The sequence below is a fragment of the Bubalus bubalis genome, chromosome 22, assembly GCF_019923935.1.
Source record: "Bubalus bubalis isolate 160015118507 breed Murrah chromosome 22, NDDB_SH_1, whole genome shotgun sequence".
In the NCBI taxonomy this organism is placed as follows: Eukaryota; Metazoa; Chordata; class Mammalia; order Artiodactyla; family Bovidae; genus Bubalus; species Bubalus bubalis.
In genome coordinates, this window is record NC_059178.1 from 3,961,547 (window position 1) to 3,989,513 (window position 27,967).

At 48.3% G+C, this 27,967-nt stretch overlaps 1 protein-coding gene across 1 annotated transcript; it reads left to right on the forward strand.

Moving 5' to 3' along the window:
• Window positions 1-39: 39 nt before the first annotated feature.
• Window positions 40-27,665, forward strand: CPLX4 (complexin 4). Its single transcript, XM_006073390.4, has 3 exons — window positions 40-3,281; window positions 11,024-11,111; window positions 25,550-27,665. Exons 1-3 carry the CDS (start codon window positions 3,115-3,117, stop codon window positions 25,775-25,777), a joined length of 483 nt encoding a protein of 160 aa, XP_006073452.1. The 5' UTR covers window positions 40-3,114; the 3' UTR covers window positions 25,778-27,665.
• The last annotated feature ends 302 nt before the right edge of the window (window positions 27,666-27,967 follow it).

Consider the following 27,967-nt stretch of genomic DNA (forward strand, 5'->3'; position numbering starts at 1 on the left):
GCGTTCTGCCCTAGGTGGCACCACCTGCCGAGTCAATACATGGAAGCATAAAAAGAGAATTAAAAACTACTACGGATAAATGCTTACCCTTGCTGGTAATGAAAAATGCAAAATAATTAAAACAATACATTTGATATTTTCATCTTCAGCAACCAATTATCGGTAAAAGTGTGGTTAAGCTAGAACTTTTAGTCATTACTAATGGGAGTTTTTAAAAAAAATCTTTTCTTCTTTTTGGTAAGTAACATTTAACCAAGTAATTCCAGTTCTGAGCTATGAAAAAAGAAAGAGTAGAGCTTTAGTGTCAGACAAATCTGGGTTTAAAATCTTGGCTTTGCCACTTCCTAAAGATGGCCTTCGTTTTCCTCATAATACTCTCTCCGGGTTGGCAGCTTGTAAAAGGTGGTCTTTATAAGTGGTTTCAGAAAATGGAAACTAAGCTAATGGCCCTTCTCCTGCTATGAGCACAGAAAAGGGCTTCCCTGGTGGCTCAGCTGGTACAGAATCCACCTGCAATGTGGGAGACCTGGGTTTGATCCCTGGGTTGGGAATATCCCCTGGAGAAGGGAAAGGTTACCCACTCCAGTATTCTGGCCTGAATCCCATGGGGAGGGAGTCCATAGGGTCGCAAAGAGTCAGACACGACTGAGCAACTTTCACTTTCAATGTAAAAGAAACTAGATAGGTTTGAGTTCATGTTGATGTTTGGCAGAAACCAACACAATTTGTAAAGCAGTTATCCTTCAATTTTAAAAAGTTAATTTAAAAAATTACGTAGCTTTGAAAGAAATCAGAGGAAACCAAAACCTTGGCAGTGAGCCTGCCTGGGGCGGGGTGGTGGGAGCTAGACACTGTTGGGCACTGGGGACGTGCCATTGTAAAGATGTAGGATTTTATTCAAGAACTATGAGGAGGCTTTGGAAGGTTAACAGCTAGTTTTCCCTTTTCACCTGGGGTGTTTATTTTCCCTTTCTGGAAGATTCCACTGGGTGGCCAAGTGGAAAGGCCATTGGAATAAACTGAATAAAAAGTTTTAAAGACACGGTGCTCTTTTCAATGGAATTACCTTATGGGAAGGCAGTGAAAGGTCTGATTTCATAAGCAGTCCCAGGGAGTGTTTGCTTGTCACCCTGGTGTGATCATCACCCTGGAGTTTCTGTGATGCCCAGCACCATCCCCCCCTCTTCACACACACACACAAAGCACTGCTCGGGGAGGAGCGGCTTCACAGACTGGCTTTGGAGTTCAGAACCGAGACCCTTGCTGTTCAGATCTCCTAATTCCTAGTAAAATGCAATTGTAATCGTCTTATAATACAGCAAATAATTTAACAGAATAACTTATAGATTTTTATCTTTATTGTTTTGCTTTTAGAGATTGTCCTTTTCTTTCAGAAATAAAAAGTGTCTTTTAACGTCATGAAACAGCTGTAAGGAGAAACAACAGAAACAGACTATGGCTTTTCCTTTATATAAAGTTCTGTTATACTTTACTAGTAACTCTCCTCAATGGAGATGAAAAGCAGTTTATTATAAATAATAATTTAGGAGTCATGGCTTGAATGTATTACGTCCCAAGCAACACATCTTAAAAGTGGAAGTGGAATTAAGTATGAAAGCACATTCTCAATCGAAGAACACCAAGAAGTTTCTTATTTCACCCTAAATGTTTGTTAATTTTTAAAACAGACCATTTTAGCAACATTTTAGGTTAGTAAAATGAAAAACAGATCTTAAAATACATAAAACAAGCATTTTAGGCAAAGATCCAGTATATATGGTTGTGTACAATCTGAGGGAGAGTCATCTATTTCCTGAAAGGGCTCATGCCTGTGGATAAAACAGTAAGCATAGCTTACAAATAGGCTGTATCTCTCCCCTCCCCCCCACCGGCTCTTGGAGTGCTTTAATTAGAAAGATACTAAGGTAGATTAAAGTCTTAGCCATGCTCAAATTCCTCCCTTGACCTGGAGGAAACCACAGCCGATGAGAATCTGCTATTAACCAAACACTGTCGAAAGTTTTCTCCAAATACACTAATGAGTTTAAACAGAGCACCTAGGAAGTGACTGCGTTTAAGAGGAAAAAAGTGTGAAAGTGTTAGTCACTCAGTGGTATCCGACTCTGCAACCCCATGGAGTGCAGCCCACCAGCTTCCTCTGTCATGAAATTCAGGCAAGAATACTGGAGTGTGTAGCCATTCCCTTCTCCAAGGGGATCTTGACCCAGAGAAGGAAAGTGGGTGTCCTGCAATGCAGGCTAATTCTCTACTATGTGAGCTACCAGGAAGAGGAAAATACCCAATCCCCACCGATGACCTGACTCACCCGTGTTCTTACCTTCTGGGTCAGAGCTTTGCAAGTGTCCAGCACATTGTTTCCATGCAGAAGTGTACCTTTCAGTGCAGGAGCAAGCTAGGCTAATCTTCCAGGTGCAAGTGAAAGACCCTCTGATTTGCCCTTCACACTTGCCCTGGTTAGGTATTTGTGTCCAGGACCCAGTAACCACTGAAACAGCATAGGATTCAAGCAGACCAAAACACAAATCCTTACATAGTCCTGAGAGTCCAGTGAGATAAAATGATGGATCAAAGGATTATTTTTGCTAAATAAAGCATTTTAGGTTTTGCATGTCACTGGATTCAGTTCTCAACAGGATGTTGTCCTCATGGGCTAGAATTTGGAACCACACCACAGTCATATAATCAGTCACCTCCAATTCATTTAATTGAAACAACCCTTGATGAAGCCCTACTGCGCTTATAATTTAAACCTTAGAAATGGGAGAGGGATGGATAATGTGAAGGATTCTTCTTTCCCCCTCTGAAATTAGCTTAGTGTACTAATTCAGAAAGTAGTTGGTTGCATCTGATTGCATGCCTCGGTAATCAGAGCCATCTGCCTCTCTGTGCTAAGGAGTTCACCTCTTTAATCCAGCTTAGAGCCCACAAACCACTCCTCGCTATCATTATGCCCTTGAATAGATGAGGCTGCGCAGAGTCCTTTGCTTTTGAACGTGTTGCTATCACTGAAAATACTTGGGGATTTTGTGATTTGTTTGTTTTCTTTTGAGTTTTCTCGGAGTGTTTGGTTTTCTTTCTCCGGGGGCAGACACAATGGCTTTCCTTATGAAAACTATGATAAGTAACCAGGTGAAAAATTTAGGACTCGGTGGTGGGTCTGAAGAAAAAAAAGAAGAAGGAGGAGCGTCTGACTCCGCAGCTGCTCAAGGGATGAGTCGAGAGGAGTATGAGGAGTACCAGAAGCAGATCATCGAGGAAAAGTGAGTGCACGCAGCTCGGGCTCCCTGTTAGAGCAGAAGGCAGCTCCCTGAGCCACGCTGTCCAGCGCCCCCTCCCCCTCCCGCCTTTCAGAGGCCTTGCCTATGCCCTCTCCTCTTAACCTCAGGGAAGTCTGTCCTGCTAAAAAGTGAACCAGTTCCTAGCATCAGCAGCTACTCTGTCTTGTGTGAATGAAAATGAAAAACGCTATAAACAAATCTACATGTCATCCTTAAAAGCAGCTGAAACTTTCTGATCCGGGCACATTTTAATTGACCTCAGTTGTTCAAATGCAAAATTGGGCACCTGAATATTTTTACAGTCATCTGGAAATTCACCCTCTTAGGTGAGTGCAGAAAGCTTTCAAACCGGGAATTCAGACTTTGCGCCTGGAAGGGGGCCTAAAAGAGCATAGAATACAATGTTCTTGAACTTACATGTGTGGGGGGAAAAAAAAAGCCTGGAAAATACAGCATGACAATTATGTCATAAGACTTGGCTTCTCAAAAGACTCTGAATAGATATGCGGACTGCCTATTTTGAAAACTTTAAAAGATGCAGACGAGTAGAACAGTGTTAAGAAAGGCCATGTATACCTGTGGCCTAAAATCGGCAGTTGACGTTTCGTCATGCTTGCTTACAGATAATTAGTTGGTTGGAGGATAGATGATTGATTGATAGATAAATAGGTACAGAGAACCATTTTTAAAGTAAATTACAGACATCCTGATACTTTACCCCTGCATACTTTGCCTATATACCTCCAAAAGATAAGGACATTGTTCTGGCTATATATAAACTGTAATAAAAATAAAACATTAGTAACATTTCAGTTGGGTATTATGGAATGTGAATATTACCAATTTTTAACTACTGAAGACTGATCTTTAAATAAGTGTAGTCTATATTTAATTTTTTAAAGTTTTAAGTAGAATTTAAGAGTTTTAATAATCAAATCAACTGAGTATTGAAGCAATCAGTCTTGAAGTTAAAAGTTAACCATATGTTACAAAAGTGTTGTTTTGTTTTGTTTTGCCACCATGGCTGTTTTGCTAATAATTACATAATTGCTTAGGTCTTATTGCTAAAATGATTAAAGGAGAAAGGGTTGATGACCTGGAGGAACCTAAGGAAGCTGAAATCTTCCATTTAGTGGGAACCTTGTCTATTGTATTTTTTCCTGAAAGTGACTGTGGCTTATAAAACTACCTTGAATGTACTGTGCTTGGCTTTGCAGTAAATTTAAGGTCTGGTTTTTTGTTTTTTTTTTTTAATGCAACTGCAAAAATAATGTGGGTGCTAAAATAATACGCAAAAAAAGGCAGCATTCCTTGAATACTGGCCAGTTTTGCCTGTGGTGTGTTAAAAAAAAAAGCGGAAGCAGAAAAATAGCATCAGATGTTCTCAGCTCAAGGGGACCAATAAAAAGAAAATGGTCAGAAATAGAGACTACACATCTGATATTAAAATATCACTTAATGTGTTCCAGTAATAAATCTGGTCACAGATATGACATCTGTTTGATTAATGTCATAGTTTTACTTAATTTTATATCTGGACAGATCAGAAACCAAAATAGTCAAATGGTATCATCAGTCAGTTTACACCAACCACTCAGCTCTGTGTGTGTGTGTGTGTGTGTGTGTGTGATACGTTTGTTTGATCACCCAATTAAAGCAACAGTAGCAGGACAGTGAGGCGACCTGCTTGCGCGGCAGGAGGCAGGACTTCCAGTCCACTGTGAGTTTCCAAGAGCCTATTGCCTAGAATACAGTACAATGAGGCAGACATCAGGGAACTGTGCTCCGTATTTTGTAATAACCTATAAGGGGAAAGACTCTGAAAAAGATTATATATAAAGGGCTCCCCAGATGGCACAGTGGTAAAGAACCCATCTGCCAGTGGAGGAAACTCAAGAGATGGGTTCGATCCCTGGCTTGGAAAGATCCCCTAGAAGACGAGATGGCACCCCACCCCAGTATTCTTGCCTGGAAAATTCCATGGACAGAGGAGCCTGGTGGGCTATAGTTCATGGGGTCGCAAAAGGGTCAGACACAACTGAGCGCGCGCGCGCGCGCGCACACACACACACACACACACACACACGTATATATAAAGCAGAACCACTTTGCTGTGCACCCAAAACTAACACATTGTGAATCAATTGTACTTCAACAGAAAAAAATTTTGAAATGTATAAATTGGAGCAACTATTACAATGAAAAAATCAGGCATCAAAAATGGTTCACACAAGTTATGTCTAGAGACAGCTACACACGTCATAATATATATAATAATTAGAATGAGTATTAGCAAATAAGAGCCTCCTTAACTTGTCCTTATCATTTTAGGAAAGTTGTGGGATTGACTTTACTAATAATAAATCAAATACTACTCAGCAATGCACTCCACGGCACTCGTTTTTACTTTATTTCCATGTTCAGATTCCACCCACACACCGCCCCGCCCCCGCCACCATATTGGTAACATTAGTACTGAAAGAGGTCTATACCTAAAGAGAATATTTGGAAAGTTCTAAATAAAGCAACCTGTTGATCCCTCCATTTCTCTCCATTATAGGAAAATGTCCCCTTGGTTATGATACAGCAATGGCTATGGCAGCACTTGTAACTGGAACCTGGATGTGCATCACAGGCTTAAGCATAAAAACTAACATTATACAGCCTCTAGGAAAAAAAACAGAATATCTTTGCACCTTGGAAGTAGGCAGAAATTTCTTAAACATGACCCTCACATCAGTGACCATAAAATTTTGAAATGAGGAATTAGACATTATCAAAGTTAAAAACGTGCCCTGCGACTAGAGAAATATTAAAAAGACTTGTACAAAGAAGTTCCTAGTAGCTTCATTCACGAGAGCCCAAACTAGGAAATAATCCAAGTGTTCATCAATAGAATAAATAAACAAATGAGATCTATTCATACAGTAGAATACAGTCAGTAATGAAAAGGAACAAACCCCTGGTAAGGAAAACAAGCTGGATAAATCCCCAGTTTTTTTATGCTGAGTGAAAGAAGAATTACACAAAAGAATGCTTAGCGTGTGGTTACATGTGTATGAAGTTCTAGAACAGGCAAACCCAACCTATGGTGGGAAAAAGACAGGGATGGCCTCTAGGACTGGGAGCAGGCATCGATCAAGAGCGGGATGAGGGCATTTTCTCAGCTGATAGTGATGTTTTTTACACCTCAATCGAGGTTTGGTTTACACAGTAAAAACAGAAGCAAGAGAAGAGAAAAAAAATGTATGTATGTACACACAGATACATGTGAGATTTATCACAAGGAGCCAATGTTCACGTGGCTGTGGAAGCTGGGAAGTCCCACCATCCGCCATCTCCAACCCAGGGAAGTCGGCGGTGTGGTTCTCAGAACTGGAGGGTTCTCGGAGCAAGAGGAGATCGCTGTCTCAGCTCAGCAGGCAGGCAGGCAGGCAGGGGGCCTTTTTGTTGATTCAAAGCCTCCATGGATTCCACGAGCACCCCCCACCCCCCACACACACACACATCGAGTAGGGCCTTCTGTTTCACTCCGTCCACTGTCCACAGACTCCAATGCTCATCTCATCTAGAAACAGCCTCCCAAACACACTCAGAAATGACGTTTAATCAGGACACCCTGTGTCCCAGTTGAGCTGACACACGAAGTTAACCATCACAGTCCATTTAAGGTCTGTGCATTTAATAGCATGCAACATTTTAATCCAAAAGAAAAGGAGCCCCAATACTTTGGCCACCTGACATGAACAGCCGACTCACTGGAAAAGACCCTGATGCTGGGAGAGATTGAGGGCAGGAGGAGAAGGGGATGACAGAGGATGAGATGGTTGGATGACATCACCAACTCAAGGGACATGAGTTTGAGCAAACTCCGGGAGATGGTGAAGGACAGCCTGGCATGCCACAGCCCATGGGGTTGCAGTTGGACATGACTTAGCTACCGAACAACAGCAAATAAACAGATATGTAACTGGAGTTATGGTATGCATGTTGAAGTGTTTGGGGGAAGAGAGTACTGATGTCAACAACTTTGAAATGCATCAGAAAATATGATGGATGAATGGAGAGAGAAATGGCCAGAGAGGGCTAGGTAAGTGACATTTTCTAGAACGTCTAGGAAGATGCCAGTAGGAGAATATAAATGGTGAATACAGGCGTGGCAGCTGTAAAACTGCTTCAACTTTTCTGTACACTTGGATCTTTTTATAGTAAAATGTTGATGTTGGGGGACATCAGCTTCTGCCCATGCCCCCAGGTCTCTGAGCTCTTCAGCAAGCTCTCTTTCCCTAAATGAGAAGACTGAGTCCAGGGTTCTCTTATGCCTCCTCCAGGCCTGACCTTTTGCAGAGGGAAATGAGTTCAAAGAGTGTCCAAAGCCAGGCCCCAGTGATGAGCAGTTTAATGTGACACCTTCAGAGCCAACCCTTCCTTCAGCCAGGCTTCTGTGTAATGATTCCAGAACTTGGAGTTAAGAAATAGAAATCAACGGAGCCACCTGAAAACAGGATATTTATTTTAAGGCAAATTATGTAGTTCAGGGAGGAGGGCATGGCTACCCATTCTAGCATTCTTGCCTGGAGAATCTCATGGACAGAGGAACCTGATGGGCTACAGTCCACGGGGTCACATAGAGTCGGACACAACTGAGTGACTTAGCATATCATAGCATGTAGTTCAGTGGCAAAGAATCCACCTGCAATGCAGGAGACTCAGGTTGGATCCCTGGGTTGGGAAGATCCCCTTGAGAAGGGAATGGCAACCCACTCCAGTGCTCTTGCCTGGAAAATCCCATGGTCAGACCACAGGATCACAAAGAGTCAGAAATGACTGAGCAAATAACATGCTTCTTGCAAAGATGCTTCACCAGATCTGTTGCAGACATGCCCCCAGGCCTCATGGGCCGAACCAGGACCAGAGCGTCACTGGGAGTCATGGGCCCTCATTAGATCCCTGGCCGCCCGTCCTCCTCCATGCAGCTGCTTTGTCCTTTCGGGGCAGTCAGCCCTCTGCTCCTGTGTTACCTAAACCACCCGTGATGATGGGCAGCCAACGTCCTCTGAACTCACTGTTAACAGATCCAGCCAAACTGCGAGTCTCTGACTTGCTCCGTTCCAAACCCAAATTCTCAGAGAAGAAATTCCACTTACCCAGCTTGGTCCAGTCCTGTACAGCTAGAGGGCAGGTCCACGTATATAAAGGTTCCTGTTGTCGTTGAGTCGCTCAGTCCCGTCTAACTCTTTGCGACCCCATGGACTGCAGCCCACTAGGCTCCTCTGTCCATGGGATTCTCCAGGCAAGAATACAGGCGTGGGTTGCCATTGCCTTCTCCAGGGGATCTTCTCAACCCAGGGATCAAACCCACGTCTCCTGCAATGGCAAGTGGATTCTTTACCACTGAGCCACCAGGGAAGCCCATATGTAAAAGCAGCCTCTAGCAATGTGCTTGGGCAGCTAGGAGAGGAGGTGGTTCAAGGGAGCTTCACCGACATCCTCAAAGGTGTTTACTTCTCTCTGGATCATCAAGAACAAGGGAGTCCACTTCCAACAGCAAATCACAAGTCCAATTACGCCATCCACAGAGCGTTCTGAAAATCCACACCCGACCTTCTGCGAGTGATCCCTTCAACCAGGGAAGGGAAGGCCGTACCTAAATTGGGGCTTGACAGGTTGACAGTGAAGGGAAATAGCTTTATATTATATCCCCAAATCCTGTCTGCCTCCAAACGGCTCCCCCGTCCTGGCTGCTGCAGCTCTGTTTAGCTTGCATAAGAATCGCTCAGGCCGTTTGTTAAAAATGTCACCTCTCAATGGTAGGGCCATGATGGAAGCAGGGAGATCATTTAAATGGCCAATGCAGCCTCTAATCAAGTGGCCCAAGTGGTAGAGAAACATGGATAGAGCACGTTTGCTGTTTCCATGGTATGCAGTAAAGGAGACGGCCGCATCTGAGAGGAGCCAGATTTAAACAGCCGTGAGAAAAATGGATCTTCCAGCCAGTGATGTGCCGAGCTGACCCACGGCAACCAGCAGTGACCCATCAAAGTTAATCGCATGTATCTCTCCCCAGTGTCTCCCCAGTATCGGTGACATCAAGTTGATATTACTAGTTTGAAGTCCGCCTCAGTGGAAGTACTGACACCATGGAACCTGGTGGGTGCCTCAGAGCTTCTCTCCCCAGAAAGCTGGTTGTGATACACTAGCCAGTACACCACTACTTCCAGCTCTTTTTGATAATTCGGGACTAGAAACCTATTTTAAAAATCACTGCATACGATACGGTATGAAGACACGAATCACTGCATGAGGTACGGTACAGAGTGATGGACGTTCATAAGGCTGCTATGGTTAGAATGGAAGGAGTGGTTCTGAGAGACACTGAAGAAGCCTGCACAACCTGGTTTATAGATGCTGACAACAGAAAGGGAGGAGTGGATGTTTCTCTCTGGACTAAGGCGCCATTTCCAGAGCATGTCTCTTTGGAAGGGTCACAGAGAGAAATTTTCACAGTTGGATTCCCTGTCATTTATATTTTAAATGTCCCTGTTCAGCTGTTAAGGATTTCAAGTGCTTTTCTTTTTTTTCAATTCCACATTATTGTAGCTCAGAATTCTGATCCCCATTTATTGATGGAATTAAATGAATTGAATAACGACTGAATCTCAAAGTCTCAGTCACTGAGCAGAGATCTGGAGAAGAACATCCTTTAAAACACAAAATTAGATCTCTCACTTTGAGAATCTTGCAGAATCAAGGCAGCATGGGTGGAGACCGAACCTGGCCTTAAAGAGATATGTGGAAAGTCCACGTAAGGGTTTCTAAAAGGGTGTCAGGAAAGGAAATGGAAGGAGATGCCAAGGGTTTGCTCCAAACATTTTTGTTCCATAAAAATAAGTGTTCTGTAGAATTTAAAACTTATGTGCTAAGTACAAATTATTATGTTAAAATAAGCTATGAAGATATATAGTGCAAAATAGGGAACACAGCCAATATGTTAATTATGATCATTATAAATGGAAGATAACCTTTAAAAATTGTGGGGAAAAAAGAGGGAGGAAGAATTCCCTGGCAGTCCAACACTTGGGACTCTGAACTTCCCGTGCAAGGGGCCCAGGTTCGATCCTTGGTTGGGGAACTAAGATTTCGTATGCTGAGTGACACAGCTCAAAAAAAACTTTTTTAAATAAAATAAAAGTCATAAATTGCTATATTGTATATCTGTGACATATAGTATTGTACAGCAACTATATTTCAATGTTTTAAATTCTAGAAATAAATAAAACTTACATCCCCAAAGTAATTCTCAACATCCTCTGTTATCAGCTTATACACCTAGCATTTCAGAAGCACTAAATGTGTCAGCCCCTAAAAAATATAATAAAATAAGAAACAAAATGATTTTGAAAACATAGCTTCTCTTCATGATGCGGACAGGCTGGGAAGCTGCCCGTTGGGAAGCGCTCACAGTGACTCTGATACCTGAGCTCCCAGGTGGGGTGAGAGGAGCACAGCGAGGTCAGCTCTGCACCAGGGGTGGTCCCCTGCCTCTCCGGAGCCTCATCAGAGAGAGGTGGCAGGACCGACCTGTCTGGGAATTCGGATTTGTACTCTGTCGTGATCAGTGGGCACTCAGAGGGTGAGGCCCCGTGTCTGGCTCCTCTGAGCAGGCCTGGAGTAGCCAGTGGCCTCACGTCCTCTTAGCCTTTCTTGCCTTCTTTCACTTTCAGGATGGAAAGAGATGCTGCGTTTACACAAAAAAAGGCCGAGAGGGCGTGCCTCAGAGTTCACCTCAGAGAAAAGTACAGACTCCCAAAGGTGAGACTCTTAACACAATAAACATGCAGTCATTTTTTACATAATAAGAAACACAAAGTGTTGGATTATCAGCAAGGGTCACACTCAGAAGTCTGTGTGTGTGTGTGTGTATATATTAAAATATAAATATATATAAAATACATATATATTTTATGTCTTAATCATAATCGGGGCTTCACTGGTGGCTCAGCTAGTAAAGCATCCGCCTGCAATGCGGGAGACCTGGGTTCAATCCCTGGGTTGGGAAGATCCCCTGAAGAAGGGAAAGGCTGCCCACTCCAGTATTCTGGCCTGGATAGTTCCATGGACTGTATAGTCCATGGGGTCGCAAAGAGTCAGACACGACTGAGTGACTTTCACTTAATCATAATTGAGGTATTTGATATAGTGAAAAGAGCATTGAATTAGTTCATAAAAACTAGATTCCAGGCACTTAACCTCTATGAACTTCTATGAACTTCCATTTCCTCTCAACAAAATGGAGTAATACCTGTTTATGTAAATATATTTAAGGACTATAGAATATCTGTATATGCACAATGAGAATAACCGTCATCACAGCTGACATTTCCTGAGCTCTTCTAAGTGCCAGGCCCTGCTCTTAAGTTCTTTGCATAGATAAATTCATTCAGTCCTCACCACAGTCTTATAAGGTGTGTTCTTAGAGGAAACAGAAAGAGAGTGACTACCGTCCCATTAAGGGACATGCACACATACACACACATACACACACATACACAGACACACACACACACACCATCAGCTGGTTGTGTGTCTTCCAGAAAGACGGGGTATTTTAAGGATATATACATATATATTTGTTGTTACTGAGGATATATTTTTGACAACTGTTTTGTGGTTTGGTGAGGATGTAAGGAGAACTGGGTTTGAATCCTGGCTCTGACATCAGCAATCTCAGATGGCTACTTAATACATCTCAGCCTCCTTTTCCTCGTCTATAACATGAGGGCAGCGACACGTACTTCCTGACACGTACTTTCTTCGTCTGAAATCATCAGACAAATCAAGTGCCTGACTAGTGGAAAGAGCTCCGTGGGTGATCGCTCTTACTGCTGTTATTATCTCTACACACAAAAGCCTTATTTCTTGATAATAACAAGGGTGAGTCATTGAGGTGAGTCAACAACACAAGAAGTGCAGGTCTCTAAACCAAAAACAGTAGGGCTTCCTGGGGGCTCAGACAGTAAATAAAGAACCTGCCTGCAGTGCGGGAGAGCCAATTTCGACCCCTGGGTCAGGAAGAGCCCCTGGAGAAGGAAATGGCAACCCACTCCCGTGTTCTTGCCTGGAAAATCCCATGGATGGAGGAGCCTGGCAGGCTACAGTCCGTGGGGTTGCAAAGAGTCACGACTGAGCAACTTCACTTTCTTTCACTTAAACTGAAAATATCTGCCCTTTGATTATTTTTTTAATGGTGAGCTGGTGGTCTTGCTCACCCAAATCCTCAGGGGTGGACAACCTCCTTTGCAAAATGGGTTTGATGCTCTTCAGAGAAAAAAATAATTCCTAGATCTCTAAGCTTGGTTTGTTTCTTTGGCACAAGAGCCTTTCCAACAGAAACTATGGAAAAAGGGGAGAATTAGAGCCACGTAATATATAGATCCGTATCCTCCCTGGAGTGACAGTGACTTTATTCAGCATAGGCTGCCTGCCTGCCAAGTCGCTTCAGTCATGTCCAACTCTTTGCCACCCTGTAGCCCACCAGGCTCCTCTGTCCATTCTCCAGGCAAGAATACTGGAGTGGGTTGCCATGCCCTCCTCCAGAGGATCTTCCTGACCCAGGTATTGAACCTACGAAGCTTATGTCTTCTCCACTGGCAAACAGGTTTGTTAACGCTAGCACCACATCTAACTATTGCTCCCCGAAGCCACCGAGAGGAGGCAGGACCACAAGCAGTCGATACACTATGAACAGCGGAGCCCGTAACTTAGTTGCCTGGGTTACTAATGCCCGTGAACCCATTTTTCTATAGCTGGTTCAAATGCACAACAGATATGAGACCCCCTCCTGATTTTTTCATAGACCCTGAAAGAGACCTTCGAGTTTGTCTAAGAGTCCAAGCCATGGCCTCACTTCAGATGTGAGAAGACTGCAGCCAAGGTGGGGGTGGGGTGGGGGGGCTCAGCGGCTTTGCAAAACCCCACAGCTGTGGAGTGACAGAACCAGGATTGGATCTCGGGCCTCTCAGCCCTGAAAAAGAGCATCCTACCCACAAAGGGATTTGAACACAGCTCCACCTGGTCTCAAGGTCTCTGCTCTTTCCACTCTTCGCATTTGAGGCGTTCTGAAAGTTTTAGAGCTGTCTGGAGTTCCACGTGATTTAAAACTGCCCTGCCCCTTCTGGGACAGTGTGGCCTGCTCCTATTTCAGCGAAGCATCTCAGAATCTGTCCTCCAGAGATGCGGGCCCGTCGCTTTCCCTGCTGCTCTGTCAGCTGATGCTTGACGGGAGACCGTGAGCACAGGCAAAACTCCGGTACAACCCGAGTAAACAGCGACAGTGTCTCCTGAAAGCGCTCCCACGTCACCCTGCGCCGTGGACTTTACTTCCAGGTGGGGTCTCCCTAAGGGCGCCCATATGTCACAGCTTTGTGTGTGTGTTAGTCGCTCAGCCATGTCCAACTATAGCCTGCCAGGCTCCTCTGTCCATGATTCTCCAGGCAAGAACACTGGAGTGCGTTGCCATTTCCTTTTCCAGGGGATCTTCCCGACCCAGGGATCGAACCCAGGTCTCCTGCATTGCAGGCAGATGCTTTCCTTCTGAGCTACTAGGAAAGCCCATGGCTGGATGGTGTCAAAATGGATTCTACACCTGATGCTTCAAGAATTTGCCCCAATAACACAACGGCCTGCTCTTTTGGTCAGCACCTGGAAATTCTATCTAACCTCAGGTGCACTGTTCATAAAAATGGTAATTAGGACTTCCCTGGTAGGGCAGTGGATAAGAATCTGCCTGCCGGTGCACAGAGCGGAGAAGATCCCACATGCTGTGGACTCAACGAGAGAAGGCACAGCAAGGAGAAGCCCGCCCACGGCAGCAAAGAGCAGCCCCTGTTGCCGTAGCTAGAGAACATCCTTGCGAAGCATCGAAGACCTAACACAGCCCAAAATAAACAAACAAAATAAATACATTTTGAAAGCAGTAATTAATAGGAAGAATGCCATCAAAGATCGGCCGGGTCGTATTCCGTTCAGTCCAGGTCTCCCTAGCCATGAGTGACACCCCTGCCTCCACGCAGGCCTTGGGCTTGGAGGGCAGCCCGCCATGCCCCCTCCTCCTTGAGAGGCCGTCACAGGCTGCCGACGCTGGCGCGGGGGGCAGGAACCTGGGTCCTTCCGGGCTCCCGGGGTCCCCAGCCGCAGCCGCAGAGCGATGCCCCCAGGCCACCCCAGCAGAATAGCCCCTCGGTGAGTCTCAGTTCTTCCCTGGGGACTGCGTGCTCTAGGAGGGTCAGTGCGGGTGGCCAGGAGCAACTTCCAGAGGGGGGCTTGTTTTTTGCAGTGCACTCTGTTGATATTAAGGATCGCACAGCACACGCTGCTCTGCAGTGGCCGCTGTGCTGGCAGGCATGGGAAGGACGCTGGGCCCTGCTGGGTCGCTGGGTGGGGGGCAGGAAGGGGCCACACCTTCGAGGGCCGTGGGTGGGCATGGTAGGGAGCTGAGCCGCTGTCTCCGCAGCCACCGGGATGCTGGCCGAGAAATCTTGAAACGGCTGGCTGTCATTGAGGAAGCGTTGAAGGAATTGGAATTTTCAGCTGCGAGAGGAGACGACTTTGAGGAAACGATGGCCATGGGGGAGAGTCATTTCCCAGGCCTTAAAAGTCTTTGCATCAAGTCAGCCTCTTGAGGGGGGCTGCAGGCTCGTATGGAACCATCCATAGGTTAGCTCATAGGGCTTCCTCTGATTATTCAGAAGAATCTGCATAGCGGACCCTTTAGAAAGAACCTTCTGAGAACCACACAGGAATATAGGTGGTGGGTTTTCCTCTCCTAGATGTTCCCATAAGGAGCCCTGGAAAGCCAGGCAGTGCCCGTGGGTGTCACTGAAGTGGGGAAAGGCGATGGCCTTGGTGCTGTGTATGGTGAACCGGAGGGGAAGGGATGAGGGGCCGGCATGTCAGGACTGGGCCCTCGCGGCAGCCCAGACCCGCTAAGGGAGGCCTGGGCCAGTGCCGGGACAGAACAACAGGTTCTCGAGTCGTTGCCCACAGCCCTTCATGGGGCTTGCCATCCTGATTACTGCGCTAATGAGAACCTGAGACCGGAACACAGCAGCCTAACACGTCTAAACAGTGCTGGCCAGAGAGTGCGGCTCACCAGGGCCTTACCCGGCTCCTGAGCACAACCTTCCCTCCCCTCGCGGTTTGCAGAACCCTCAGTCCAGGGCCGTCTCATAAAATCCATGTTGGGTAAACAGCCGGACTAACAGTATTAACAGCCCACAGGGGGTTGGACATGCTCACCGGGTCCTCCCCGCTAACGAGGGGGGACCCCTGGGGGCCTCATTCACGGTTCCCCGGGGTCACTCCCAGCGGTTACATAACCAGCAGGAGGCCGTCCTGGGCCCGAACCCTCGCCCAGGCCCAACGAGAGCAGATTTGAGGGAAATGTCTTCCCAGGAGCTGTCGGGTCTGATGAGGATAACTCCGTCACATTCTGGAATTAGAACTGTATTTTTGAAAGAAATCATTTGGCCAGTGTTTGCTGCAAAAAAGAGTTCTAGTCGACTGCTGACCGAGGGAAGGGAAATTCGGTCTCTGAGAGGAGCAGTGGAGTCCTGACGCCCGCCAAACCGCACACGCCTCCCCTCCGGGTTTTCTGCTCATCGTCAGCACAGCCTCGTTGGTCAGACCCTCATCTTCTGATGACCCCTGTCTATTGCGGTCATCGCAGGAGTCAAATGAGCGCGGTCATCAAATCGCAATAACCAGACATGTATGTAGAAGAGTATATTCGCTGTGTCCCCACCCTCGAAAGCCTCCCCACCACCCCCATCTTATCCCCCTACTCCAGGTCATCACAGAACGTTCATGTCCATGCGTTCGTTGGTTTCCTCTGCTTTTCAAATGCCAGGTCGTTAGGGGACTTCAGCGGCCTGAAGTAACCCACAACCTCATATTAGACTTGGGTCCTGTTCCACCCAGTGTCCTGCCTGGGTCTTCAGTGCTTTCTCCCCACTGGCCTCTCCATTGTAAAGGAGGTCAAGTCTCTCCAACTAAAGCAAACAGCACTTTGAGTGAACGTGGCTTTCTAGGCATCTTCCTAAATGAGCGGTTCCCGCTGCTCTGCCGAAGCCTTCCTCCTGAAGATGCTCTGAGGTCAGTCTCGCTGCAGTAGACGGTCCTGCTGTTCCGTCCGGGCCCCCTTCCTGGAGCGGTCCTTCCCAGGGCAGAGCCTTCCTCCTGAAGATGCCCTGAGGTCGGTCTCGCTGCAGTAGACGGTCCTGCTGTTCCGTCCAGGCCCTCTTCCTGGAGCAGTCCTTCCCAGGGCAAAGCCTTCCTCACCCCATCTCGCTCAGCGCTTCCTCCCTGAAGCCCTCTCTCTCTCAGCCTCTCAGCACCACCCTCCTCATTCTGGTCCATAACCTGTCTCTCCTCTCTTTCCAGGGCTACCTCCCCAGTCTGCCCCCAGGTTTCTGAATATCCCCGGGTGCTCCCCCCACCGTCTTCTCTTTGTCCCTCACGCTGTCACACTCTCCCCAAATGGCAGCATCTCCCGTGGCCTTCAGCTGCTACCTAGATGTGTGCTGCTGACCCTCCAGCCTCTACCTCCTTCCTACACCTTCTCCCTAAAGGTCACCATCGCATCCACCTCTCCTTGGGCACCTCCAGCTCAGACCCAGAAAGACACTGGCCCCTCCCAGCCCTGCTCCTGCAGGATCCACCTCCACCAGGGCTCCCAACCCACACCGCCCCCAGGCTCACCCTCCAGGTCCCTCCTCCTCCAGCCCCGCACAGAGCGATCAGCAGGCGACAGCCGTTCCACCCCCTGCTGCTGCTGCTGCTGCTGCTAAGTCGCTTCAGTCGTGTCCGACTCTGTGTGACCCCATGGACTGCAGCCCACCAGGCTCCTCCGTCCATGGGATTTTCCAGGCAAGAACACTGGAGTGGGGTGCCATTGCCTTCTCCGCATTCCACCTCCTAATCATTCTCAACTCCTCCCCAAGTGCATGGCTCAGCACTTCTCAGCAACTTGACTACAATACCTCTTGTGTATGCATTAAGTCTCTTCAGTCGTGTCCAACTCTTTGCGAGCCCATGGACTGTAGCCCACCAGGCTCCTCTGTCCATGGGATTCTCTAGGCAAGAACACTGGAGTGGGTTGCCATTTACAATACCTCTTAAGTAGTTTTTAGATTGTGTCTTGCTCCCCTCAAAATTGCAGAGTGAGGTTTCCAAGATGCAAACAGATTCTGTTCTTCCCCTTTTAAAAAAAAAAAAGGCTTACCATGATTTTTTAGAGTAGAGTCCAGCCTCCTGGCCTGCACACCTTGAGTTCTTCCCAGCTGCCCAGCCTCACCTCTTGGGGCCCCTCACCTGGACTAGCTCCTCCTCCCACCTCACGTCCCCTACACCCTGCTCCCTGTGACCCCTTTCCTTCCTGGAAGACGTTGCTCTACTGCTGCTTCTTCCAGAACCTTCCATGACCTCCCCCCTCTCCCGGTCCCCTGTGCTCCCATAGCGCCTGAGTGCATGTCTCGCCTGCCATCTTTCTACTCTGAATCCTCTCACCTGCTGGACTGTGTGCTTCTTAACAAAGCGGCTGAGGTTTCTGTCTTTGTCATCAGGGCCTTGCACGGTGTCTGACATGGAGAGGCTGCACACAGACACACACGTGCACACACACACGCACACACATATGCATATACTACACAGACATACACACACACACATATGCACATACTACACAGAGACATACACACACACATATGCACGTACTACACAGAGACATACACACACACACACACACGCATCTACTGCACACACAGAGACACACATACTACACAGAGAGACACACATGCACACACATACATATGCACATACTACACAGAGACATACACACACACACACACGCACCTACTGCACACACACAGACGTACATACATATGCACATACTACACAGAGACATACACACACACGCATACATATGCACATACTACACAGAGACATACACACACACAAGTGCATACATATGCACATACTACACAGAGACATACACACACACACACGCACCTACTGCACACACAGAGACACACACACATATGCACATACTACACACAGAGACACACATGCACACACGTGCACACACTACACACAGAGACACACACATACATATGCACACACTACACAGAGACACACATACATACATACACTTGTACTGCACACAGAGAGACACACATACATGTGCACATACCACACACACATGCACACAGACACATGCACCTATCACACAGATATACGTAGACACACACATAAACACCCCCCCACACAAAAGTCTTGCTGAATGATCAATGTTAGTCGGGGAAAAAAAAAAAAACAAAAGCACACCCAAAGAACGAAGTATCAAAATCAGCAGAAGGGATCCATCTGCCACAAGAGTTAAATTACGATCAGTTTTCATGAAAAGAACAAGACATTATGATTCCTTATAAAATACAAAGATTACTTTAGCTCATAATTAGGATGTCATATTTTCTCAGGCAGAGGAAGTCATAAATAAAGCCACGAGGTTTTTTTTCCCCTAAAAACAAAGGTGCCCCCCCTTTCCTAGCCAATTCAAAATGTATATGTAAGTCAAGCCAAATTAATAAGAGAAAACAGCTCCACAATGAGCGCTAATCCTATTAACAGAATTGTCAATCTAGGTTAGTCATTGAAAAATAATGTCGGGCCCCCCGCGGAGCGGAGCTTTCGTTACACCTGGTGTTTGTCTGCAGTATTAAGGGCATCGCTCACTCTGAACAAAGATGAAGACAGAAGAAAATCTAGCAGGAAGGCTTCTTTCAACATTCTACATTGAGAGCGCAAGCTGCCTCTTAAAGGCAGAGACGATTCTGTGACTCTCTCTCTGCCTGCCTTCTTCAGACCAGGCGCCCTTCGGGCTGCCCTGCAGGGTCCCAGGCACTGAAACACGCGCTTCGAGCAGCTCTTTCTGGCGGCAGCTCGGAGGCCCTCCGGGGCCCGCTAGGGGCCGTCCCTTCCCGCTCCTCCTCTGCTGCCCCGGTTCTGTTTGCTGCTTCTGCTCCTGCCCTGGGAAGGTCCTCAGGGACCTGGGAAGGGGGGAATCGGCCATCGGCTTTGCATGTGCCACCTTCTCACTTATCCCTCACGGCCACCCTGGAAGGGAGGGAGGCCTCATTTCCCCTGCTTGGATAAGAACAGCAGCTCAGAGAGGGTGCTGGGATTCCCGAGGTCACACAGCCGGTAAATGGCAAGACCCCAAGGCGATCTGACTCACCAGCCGGGTTTTCCTACCGGACCCAGCAGTAGGGCTGGGCTCTCCTTCCCTAACAAGCAGAAGGACATCGCGCAAGCCTCTTCACCTCCCAGGACCTCGGTTTCCACATCTGTAGAGGAGAGGCTTGGATAAGTTCCTCTAGGAACGTCTCGGGCCCCCCTGGAAAGTCTGCACGCAGGAGAGCAGCGTGAGATGCACACAGTGGGGGAAGTCTCGCACCTCGCGAAGCCCCTGTGTGCACTCGCTCAGTCAGCATCAGAAACTGGCAGCACTTTTCAGAGTCACAGCCTCTGCCTCACTCCTTCAGGAGCTAAAGAGGGAAAGACCATGCGGTGTAGCAGAAGCTGATGCTAGCAAGCCCTGACAGGGTCTCAACCTCTCACGCATTAGAATCACCCAGAAAGCTTCTAATTTTTAAAAAGTTTTAAAAACACACACACTTTTTTTTTTTTTTTGAGGTGGACCATCTTTTAAAGTCTTTATTGAATTTGTTACAACATTGTTTCTGTTTTCTGTTTTGGTGGTGAGGCATGGAGAATCTTAATTCCCCAACCAGGGGTCGAACTGGCATTCCGTGCATTGGAAGGTGAGCTCTTAACCACTGGACCGCCAGGGAAGTCCCAGGAAAGCTTTTTAAAAATTCTGTTGCCTGGATCCCTGCCACAGATTGTGCCTATGTGCATGCTCAGCCGTGTCCAGCTCTTTTGCGACCCCATGGGCTGTAGCCCACCTGGCTCCTCTGTCCGTGGGATTTTCCCGGACAAGAATACTGGAGTGTGTTGCCATTTCCTCCTCCAAGGGATCTTCTCGACCCAGGGATCAAAGCTGTGCCTCTTGCTTGGCAGGTAGATTCTTTACCACTGAGCCACTGGTGAACTCCAAAATCAGATCTTATTGTTGATGTTGTTGGATTGCTCAGTCATGTCCGACTCTTCGCGACCCCGTGGACTGCAGCACACCAGACTCCCCTGTCCTTCACATCTCCTGGAGTTTGCTCATAGTCACATCTATATCATTCTGGTGCGTGCCTGCACATCAGGCTTGACTGGCTGGACTCAACTTTTTGGCGATATAACCATGTGAAATAGTTGATCATCGTATTTCCATTTTGATACCAGATGAGGACCAGTTCACCAAGATGAGGAAGAAGGAAGTCTGAATCCAGGATCATGCTTACCCTTCAGCGAAAGGTCAGAACCAGTCAGAGGAGTAACAAGGGCAGGAGGCGGTGCTATTTAAATAATGGGGCATTCAGCCCTGGCAATTAAGATTATAAATCTGGTTAAAAGGCAAGAGATTACGACTGATTGTGGTCAGCCAGCCTAAAAATAATTAGTTCTTAACTGCATTAAACAATATCCCATATTGATGAGATTTCTAGAAACGAGACGACTTCTGAAACAGGACCCTGAGGAATGAAGGCAGCCTGTGCGTTCCTCTGTATATGCTAGCTCACGTGGCACCCTTCTCATTCATTCATTCACTCGTTCGTTCACCTGCCAGGGGTTCTCAGCATCAGACTCCCGCTCCTGTCCTGGGGCTGGTTCGTGTCAGCTGTACCCGCACTTGGGCTCATGGTGTGTCGTGAAGCATGGACGCCTTTCCTCGATGCATGCATTCTGTCAAAATATTCCTGGCGTTCCCAACCTGGAGCAGCAAAGTCAGGACAAGACACCCACTGCTTGGATTGCAGAGGAGTCCCTCTCAGCAGGGCAGTTTGTCGTGCAAGGGGAGGCAATCCCAGGGTCGTGTATGAGTCCCATGTGGGTGAGCGCACGCTCAGTCTCTCAGTCGGGTCCAACTCTTTGCGACTCCATGGACTGTAGCCCCAGTGTAACCCTCCAGGCTCCTCTGTTCATGGAATTTTCCAAGCAAGAATACCTGTGGTGGTGGTGGTTTAGTTGCTAAGTCGTGTCTGACTCTTCGTGACCCCGTGGACTGTAGCCCACCAGGCTCCTCTCTCCATGGGATTCTCCAGGCAAGAGTACTGGAGTGGTTGCCGTTTCTTTCCCCAGGGAAACTTCCCAACCCAGGGATTGAACCCAGGTCTCCTGTGTCTCTTACTGCACTGGCAGGTGGATTCTTCCCCACTGAGCATGCGTGTGGCCTGGGCAGGTGCCACTTCCTCCTCTGGGGGGGATCTTCCTGACCCAGGGATGAACCGTGTCTCTCGCGTCAGTAGGCAGGCTCTTTACCAGTATCTGGGAAGCCCCAGGCTGGGAACCATATACATGAGGCTCCCGTGGATGGGTGGGAACAGGGGTTGGGGGGCAGACAGAAGTGCAGGTCACAAGCCGGGCACCTCGGTCAGTCTTCACCCTCTGTGCCCCACGTGCATTAGGTTGGGCCTGACAAGAGGTGAGGGGAGCTGGGCGCTCTGGGTCATTTTCTCCCAGAATTGTGTCTAGTGCTGAAAGGGAAATGAACAGGCCCAGTTTGCTAGGAAAGCTGAGGCTCTGGAGTGAAGGTAGGTAGGGGCACTCCCAGGCCAGAGGTGAGGGGCAGGAGAGTGAGGCCTCCTTCTGATGGGATGAGCACCGTGTGCAGGGCCAAGGCCTTTCAGGGCAATTCAGCTCCCCCACCCCCGGCTTTACCTCTGAGGGTCATTACATTTAGGAATAGCCATTTTTAACTGCTTAATACATTCCAAATTATTCAGTCATCATTTAATTTATCTTCTATAGAATTATGAAAGTTATGTCAGTTCATCACCCAGTCGTGAGTGGCTCTTTTCGACCCAATGGATTGTAGCCCACCCAGTTCCCCCATGCATGGGATTCTCCAGGCAAGAACAGTGGAGCTGGGTTGCCATTCCCTTCTCCAGGGCATTTTCCCGATCCAGGGATCAAACCCTGGTCTCCTGCACTGCAGGCAGATTCTTTACCATCTGAGCTAGCAAGGAGGCAAATAACATAAACCCAATTTATAAATAAGGAAATAAGTTCAGAGAAGGGGTATTAGGTGCCCAAGGTCACACAGCCTGTATGTGGTGGAGGTAACCTTCACACTCAGGTGTCTGATCTTCAAGCCAACCGTTGACCTCTAGGCAGCCCCTATGGGAGTGGGAATGTAAACACATCAGTAGCTACGAAACAGAGCTTGTTTACAGTCAAGAGGGCCTGCACGTTCAATCGTCGTCTCTGACAACAGGCTCCTGGAGTCTTGTCTGTGACGACATGCCAGATACTTGCTGGGTTCCGAGACTTAGAGATGAGTGAGTTACAGCCCCCTGTCTTCAAGAGAGGTAGGGTGGGGCTTCTTAAACTTTGACAAGCAGCAGAATCACCAGGAGGGCTCGCTAAACCACAGACGGCTCAGCCAGGCCCCACGGCTTCTGAATCAGCAGGTCAGGGAGAGGGCCAAGAACCCTTGTGTCTAACAAGGTTCTGGGGGATGCCACTGCGGCCAGCCTCGGGAGCCCACTTTGAGAACTGCTAGGGTAGATGTTGTGGCGACCCAGATCCCCTCTGTGAGTCGGGGGGCACAGTGGACCCTCTTGGCTCTTCCTTCCCTGGGTCAGGGAAAGTGAAAGTGAAAGTCACTCAGTCATGTCTGACTCTTTTCGACCCCATGGACTATACAGTCCATGGAATTCTCCAGCCCAGAAGACTGGAGTGGGGAGCCTTTCCCTTCTCCAGGGGATCGTCCCAACCCAGGGATGGAACCCAGGCCTCCCTCATTGCAGGCTGATTCTTTACCAGCTGAGCCACAAGGGCCAGGGGAAGGAGGTGAAAATAAACCCGAGTTGGTCTGCAGCTGCACTCTGAGCAGGCTGGAGAACAGGGGTTGGGGAGCACCCTCCTGAGGGCATCGGGCCGCTCAGGGCACCAGTGGACTGGCCCCCTGGCCCCGCCAGCCGCCTATTCCCCCAGCCTGTCCAGGTTCCAACCTGGTGACAAGCGCAGAGAACTTCTTACCACCTGGAGGGGTGTAGATGCTGAAATTCCCAGGAATGCCTTTACAGATTCTATGTTTTATTTCAAGTGGGCAGGGGCCCGGCATGGCATTTAGGTAAGCTGAGAATTCAGGCTGCCCCCTGCTTTTCCCCCCCTTCCTGCAAAAAATGCCCAGAGGACCGTCCACAAGGGAGGCACCCTCGAGGGCAGGTGAATACAAAATAAATAGAAACGGAGGCTTGGCCGGGAGCCCCTGGGGATTAACTAACTAATTAATCCCCACACCAGTTTGACGAGGAACTAATTGATCTGTTAAGCGCTTTGAGGGGCCAAGGCCTGGCCAAGTGCACGGGAAGCTTCTGTCACCTGGGAAGCCGACACTGAGAGCCGTCCTCCCAGGCTGTCCAGGGAGAGTCAGGGCAAGGGATGTGCCCCCCGAAAGCCTCTTTCCCCTTGGCATCAGAAGTCTGCATTCCAAGGAGCGGGGAGAAAGCACAGGAGTAAACATGGAGCAGGAGCTCTGGGGAGGGCGGGGCAGGTAACCCAGACGTTCCGTGTTAGAAGATGAGCCTCCAAGCTCCATGACCATGTGTGTGTCTCTGTTAGTCGCTCAGTCGTGTCCATCTCTTTGTGACCCATGGACTGTAGCCCACCAGGCTCCTCTGTCCATGGAATTCTCCACACAAGAATACTGGAGAGGGTTGCCATTTCCTTCTCCAGGGCATCTTCCCGACCCGGCGATCAAACCTGGGTCTCCTGCATTGGCAGGTGGATTCTTTATCGTCTGAGCCACCAAGGAAGCCCCTTTTGGGGCTGTCCCCCAAAGCCCAGTTTGCCCCATGTTACAACCTGATCTCAGAAAATTATATCTGAGAGCAGCCATCTAAGAAAAGAAAGGACCCTTGCCTTTCGCAGAAAAATATGTTCTGTAGATTCTTCTTTGTTATAGAACAAAGGGCTCAGCAGCCTAAGAGTAAAGACAAATTCAGAGACCAGGCAGCAGGAACTAAGAGGCTCAGAATAGCCATGCCTAGGACCACGGGAGAAAATTGTAAGGCCGTTGCAGTGAACAAGGCTAGCCCGGGGGTGCTGCGTTGGAGTCCTGGTGTGAACGATTCACTCAATAAACAGGTGGTGTGTGCCAGACTTGTTTCTAGGATGTAAAGCGTCAAGGATGTAAAGCTGAATTTGAGCCGCTTCTGTATCTGGTAGAAGGGAGGGAAGGGGTGATGGTTAACCAGGAGTTGCCCCTAAAGAGTGATGGCTGGATGGAGAGAGCCTGGTCTGGCCCTATGAGCCCAACAGCCTCCTACCCCAGAGTGGGCTCAGCTTGGGCCACTGAGTCACAGTCTGGGGCTGATGGAAAACAAAGCATGCAGAGCAGCCCTAAGGCAGAGTTGGTCAAGCTTTTCGGGTATCAGCAGGACAGACAGGGAGTCTGAAAATGCAGATTGCTGGACCCCAGCCTGGAGTTTCTGATCCAGTAGGTCTGGGGTAATTTGAGAACTTGTGCTTCTAACACATTCCCAAATGATGCCAATACTGCCTGGTACAGGGACCACGCTTTCATGTTTTTAATTAATTAGCTAATTTTGGCTGTGCTTGGCCTCCCCATCTGTGTGTGGGTTTCCTCTAGTTGTGGCGAGTGGGGCCCCTCTTCCTTGTGGTGTGATGGCTTCTCACTGCGGGGCCATGTCTTGTTGTGGGCTCTACAGAATGGGGTTGGTAGTCAGGACACACGCGTGGGCTCTTCCCAGACCAGAGTGCCCTGCATTGGCAGGCCAATTCTTAACCCCTGGACCTCCAAAGAAGCTCCTCACACTTTGAGAACCACAGTGCTAGAAGCTTCTGAGAGCCAAGTGCAGAGAGATGGAGCATCTCAGCTGGGACGTCCGGCCTCCGCAGCTGGTACCAGACCCAGGTCCTGCTGCGAGATGGCCAAGTGTGTCGTTCCCAGCATCCCTTCTCAGCAGACCTCCAGCTCCCTGCTGCGGCCAGGGTCGGTTGGTTGGTTGGTTTTAGAAGGGTTTTTCCTCTATCTCCGTGTTTGTTTTTCTGCACAGAGTGAGATGGATGAGAACCAGATCCAGATGGCTGGAGACGATGTGGATTTGCCCGAAGACCTCCGGAAAATGGTAGATGAAGATCAAGAAGAGGAAGAAGACAAGGATTCTATCCTTAGGCAGCTACAGAACCTTCAGAACATGGACTTGGACGCCATCAAAGAGAAAGCCCAGGCCACCTTCTCGGAAATCAAGCAGACGGCGGAGCAGAAGTGCGCTGTGATGTGAGGCGGGCGGGCACCGAGGAGGCCCAGTCAAGGCGGAAGCGACCGCTCTCCTGCGCGGCGCTTCCAACAGCATCGACATTAGCGTAGTGAACGGTTAAGAAAACCGTGAGGAAACTCGCAGCCAACACGTAGAGGACACCTCGGTTGCTCTAAACGTTCCGGTAGCGCCCCTGGCAGCAGGAATCACGCTGTCCTTTTAGTTGTGAATCTGACGAAGCCTGAGCTTTTCAGCCGTGAATGAGGCAGAACACGCGTCTGCTTAACGGTCTGTAGGACGGCCAGGAAGAAACAAAAGCAAACGGTGTTTCATCTCCGACTTTCTGCAGACAGGACAAGGTCCTGACTCTGTCCAACCATTAAGCAGGACTCCGGGTCCCTTCAGAGAAAGACGTGGAAGGTCAGGGTGCCCCCCGGAGCCCAGACTGCAGGCTAAGGGCCGTCAGAGATCACACCACCTCTGTCTCCAGGATGCCATTGATGCTTCTCATGGATGCTTGCACGAAGCCGAAGGGCAGGGATGGGGGAGGAGACGAGAGAGGAGGCGGAGAGGAGACCTGGCCGGCGTTTGCACCGCAGATCACCCTTCCAGAAGGGTGGGAAGAATGGATTTGGGTGGAGGTGGGAGGCTGGGGAGAGGGGCAGCTTAGAGGCCGGTGGGGGGCCATGGGGAGCACCTGGAACGGCCAGCCCTGGTCCAGTATTCGGTGTCAGCTCCTCTTGGCTGACCTTGGTAACAGCACCGGACCGTGAGAGTGGGCAAACAGCACGGAGACCTTAAATCAGCCCGTGTGCGTGTCTCTCTCATCCTCCTCTCCTCTCTGGCCCCTCTCCCCACCTTCCCTGCTTTTTCTTTCCTGTCCCTCAGACACTCACCTCACTCCCTCACCCTAGCTTCCAACAAACTCTGCTGTCTTTCTCTGCCACAGTCCTCCAGGCTACAGTCAACCCTCATATCCACAGACCCGGGACCCAGACATATGGAGGGATGACTGTCCTGTGCGGGGTTATACAAGAGACCTAAGCATCCTCGAATGCTGTGTTCGCGGCAGGTTCTAGAATCCTTGGCAGACATCCAGGAACAACTGTATACATGGATTTTTTTTTTTTTTTTTTTTTTTTGCCTAACATTTGCTCTCTTTCAAAGGAAATGACCCAGAAGATTTAGAACATTTACCTCTGAAGCACTTAGAACTGTTTAACCAAACCAAACTCAAAACAAAATTCTAGTTTTTGTTTTTTTTTTTTTTGGCTATGCCATACGTCTTGCAGGATCTTCCCCAACAGGGACTGAACCCCGGCCCACGGCAGTGAAAGCAGGAAATCCTAACTAATGGAATGCCAGTGAACCCCCAAATACTGGTTTTTCAATGAATGGTACAGAAAAAAATAATTGCCAAAGACCAATTTTATCAAGAAGAATTGCTCTATCAGAGGAAAAGGGAACTAAGACGCAAAAGTTAGGGGCTAACCTGTTCTCTGAGCAGAGTTCCTGAATGTGATATATAAGAAAAAACTTCATGTATGAAAACATGTTAATAAAATGAATTACTAGGGGTCGAGAACCCATGGTCCTTGGCAAAGTGTAGCCCCTCTTGTAAGTTCCTGGGAGAATACTGGTATGATGTTTGAGGGTAATTAGCCTTCAAGTCCACTTCGTCCATTCAGGCTGTTGTAATAAGACACCAATAGACTGGGCGGCTTATAACATTCTCACTTTATCCTCACGCGGTGGAAGGGGCAGGGAGCTCAAAGAGTGGGCTCTCTTTTATAAGAGCACTAATCTCATAATACACTAATACACTGAGAATACACTAATATATTCAGTGCCCTGAATATTCATTGGAAGGACTGATGCTGAAGCTGAAGCTCCAATACTTTAGCCACCTGATGGGAAGAGCTGACTCATTAGAAAAGACCCTGATGCTGGGAAAGATTGAAGGCAGGAGGAGAAGGGGATGACAGAGGATGAGATGGTTGGATGGCATCACCAACTCGATGGACGTGAGTTTGAGTAAGCTCCGGGAGTTGGTGATGGACAGGGAGGCCTGGCATGCTGCAGTCCATGGGGTCACAAAGGGTTGGACACTACTGAGCAACTGAACCACAAAATCTCATACACTAGGGCTCCAACCTCATGACCTAAGCATGAAGTCCTACATCTTAATACCATTTCCATGGGGTTTAGGACTCA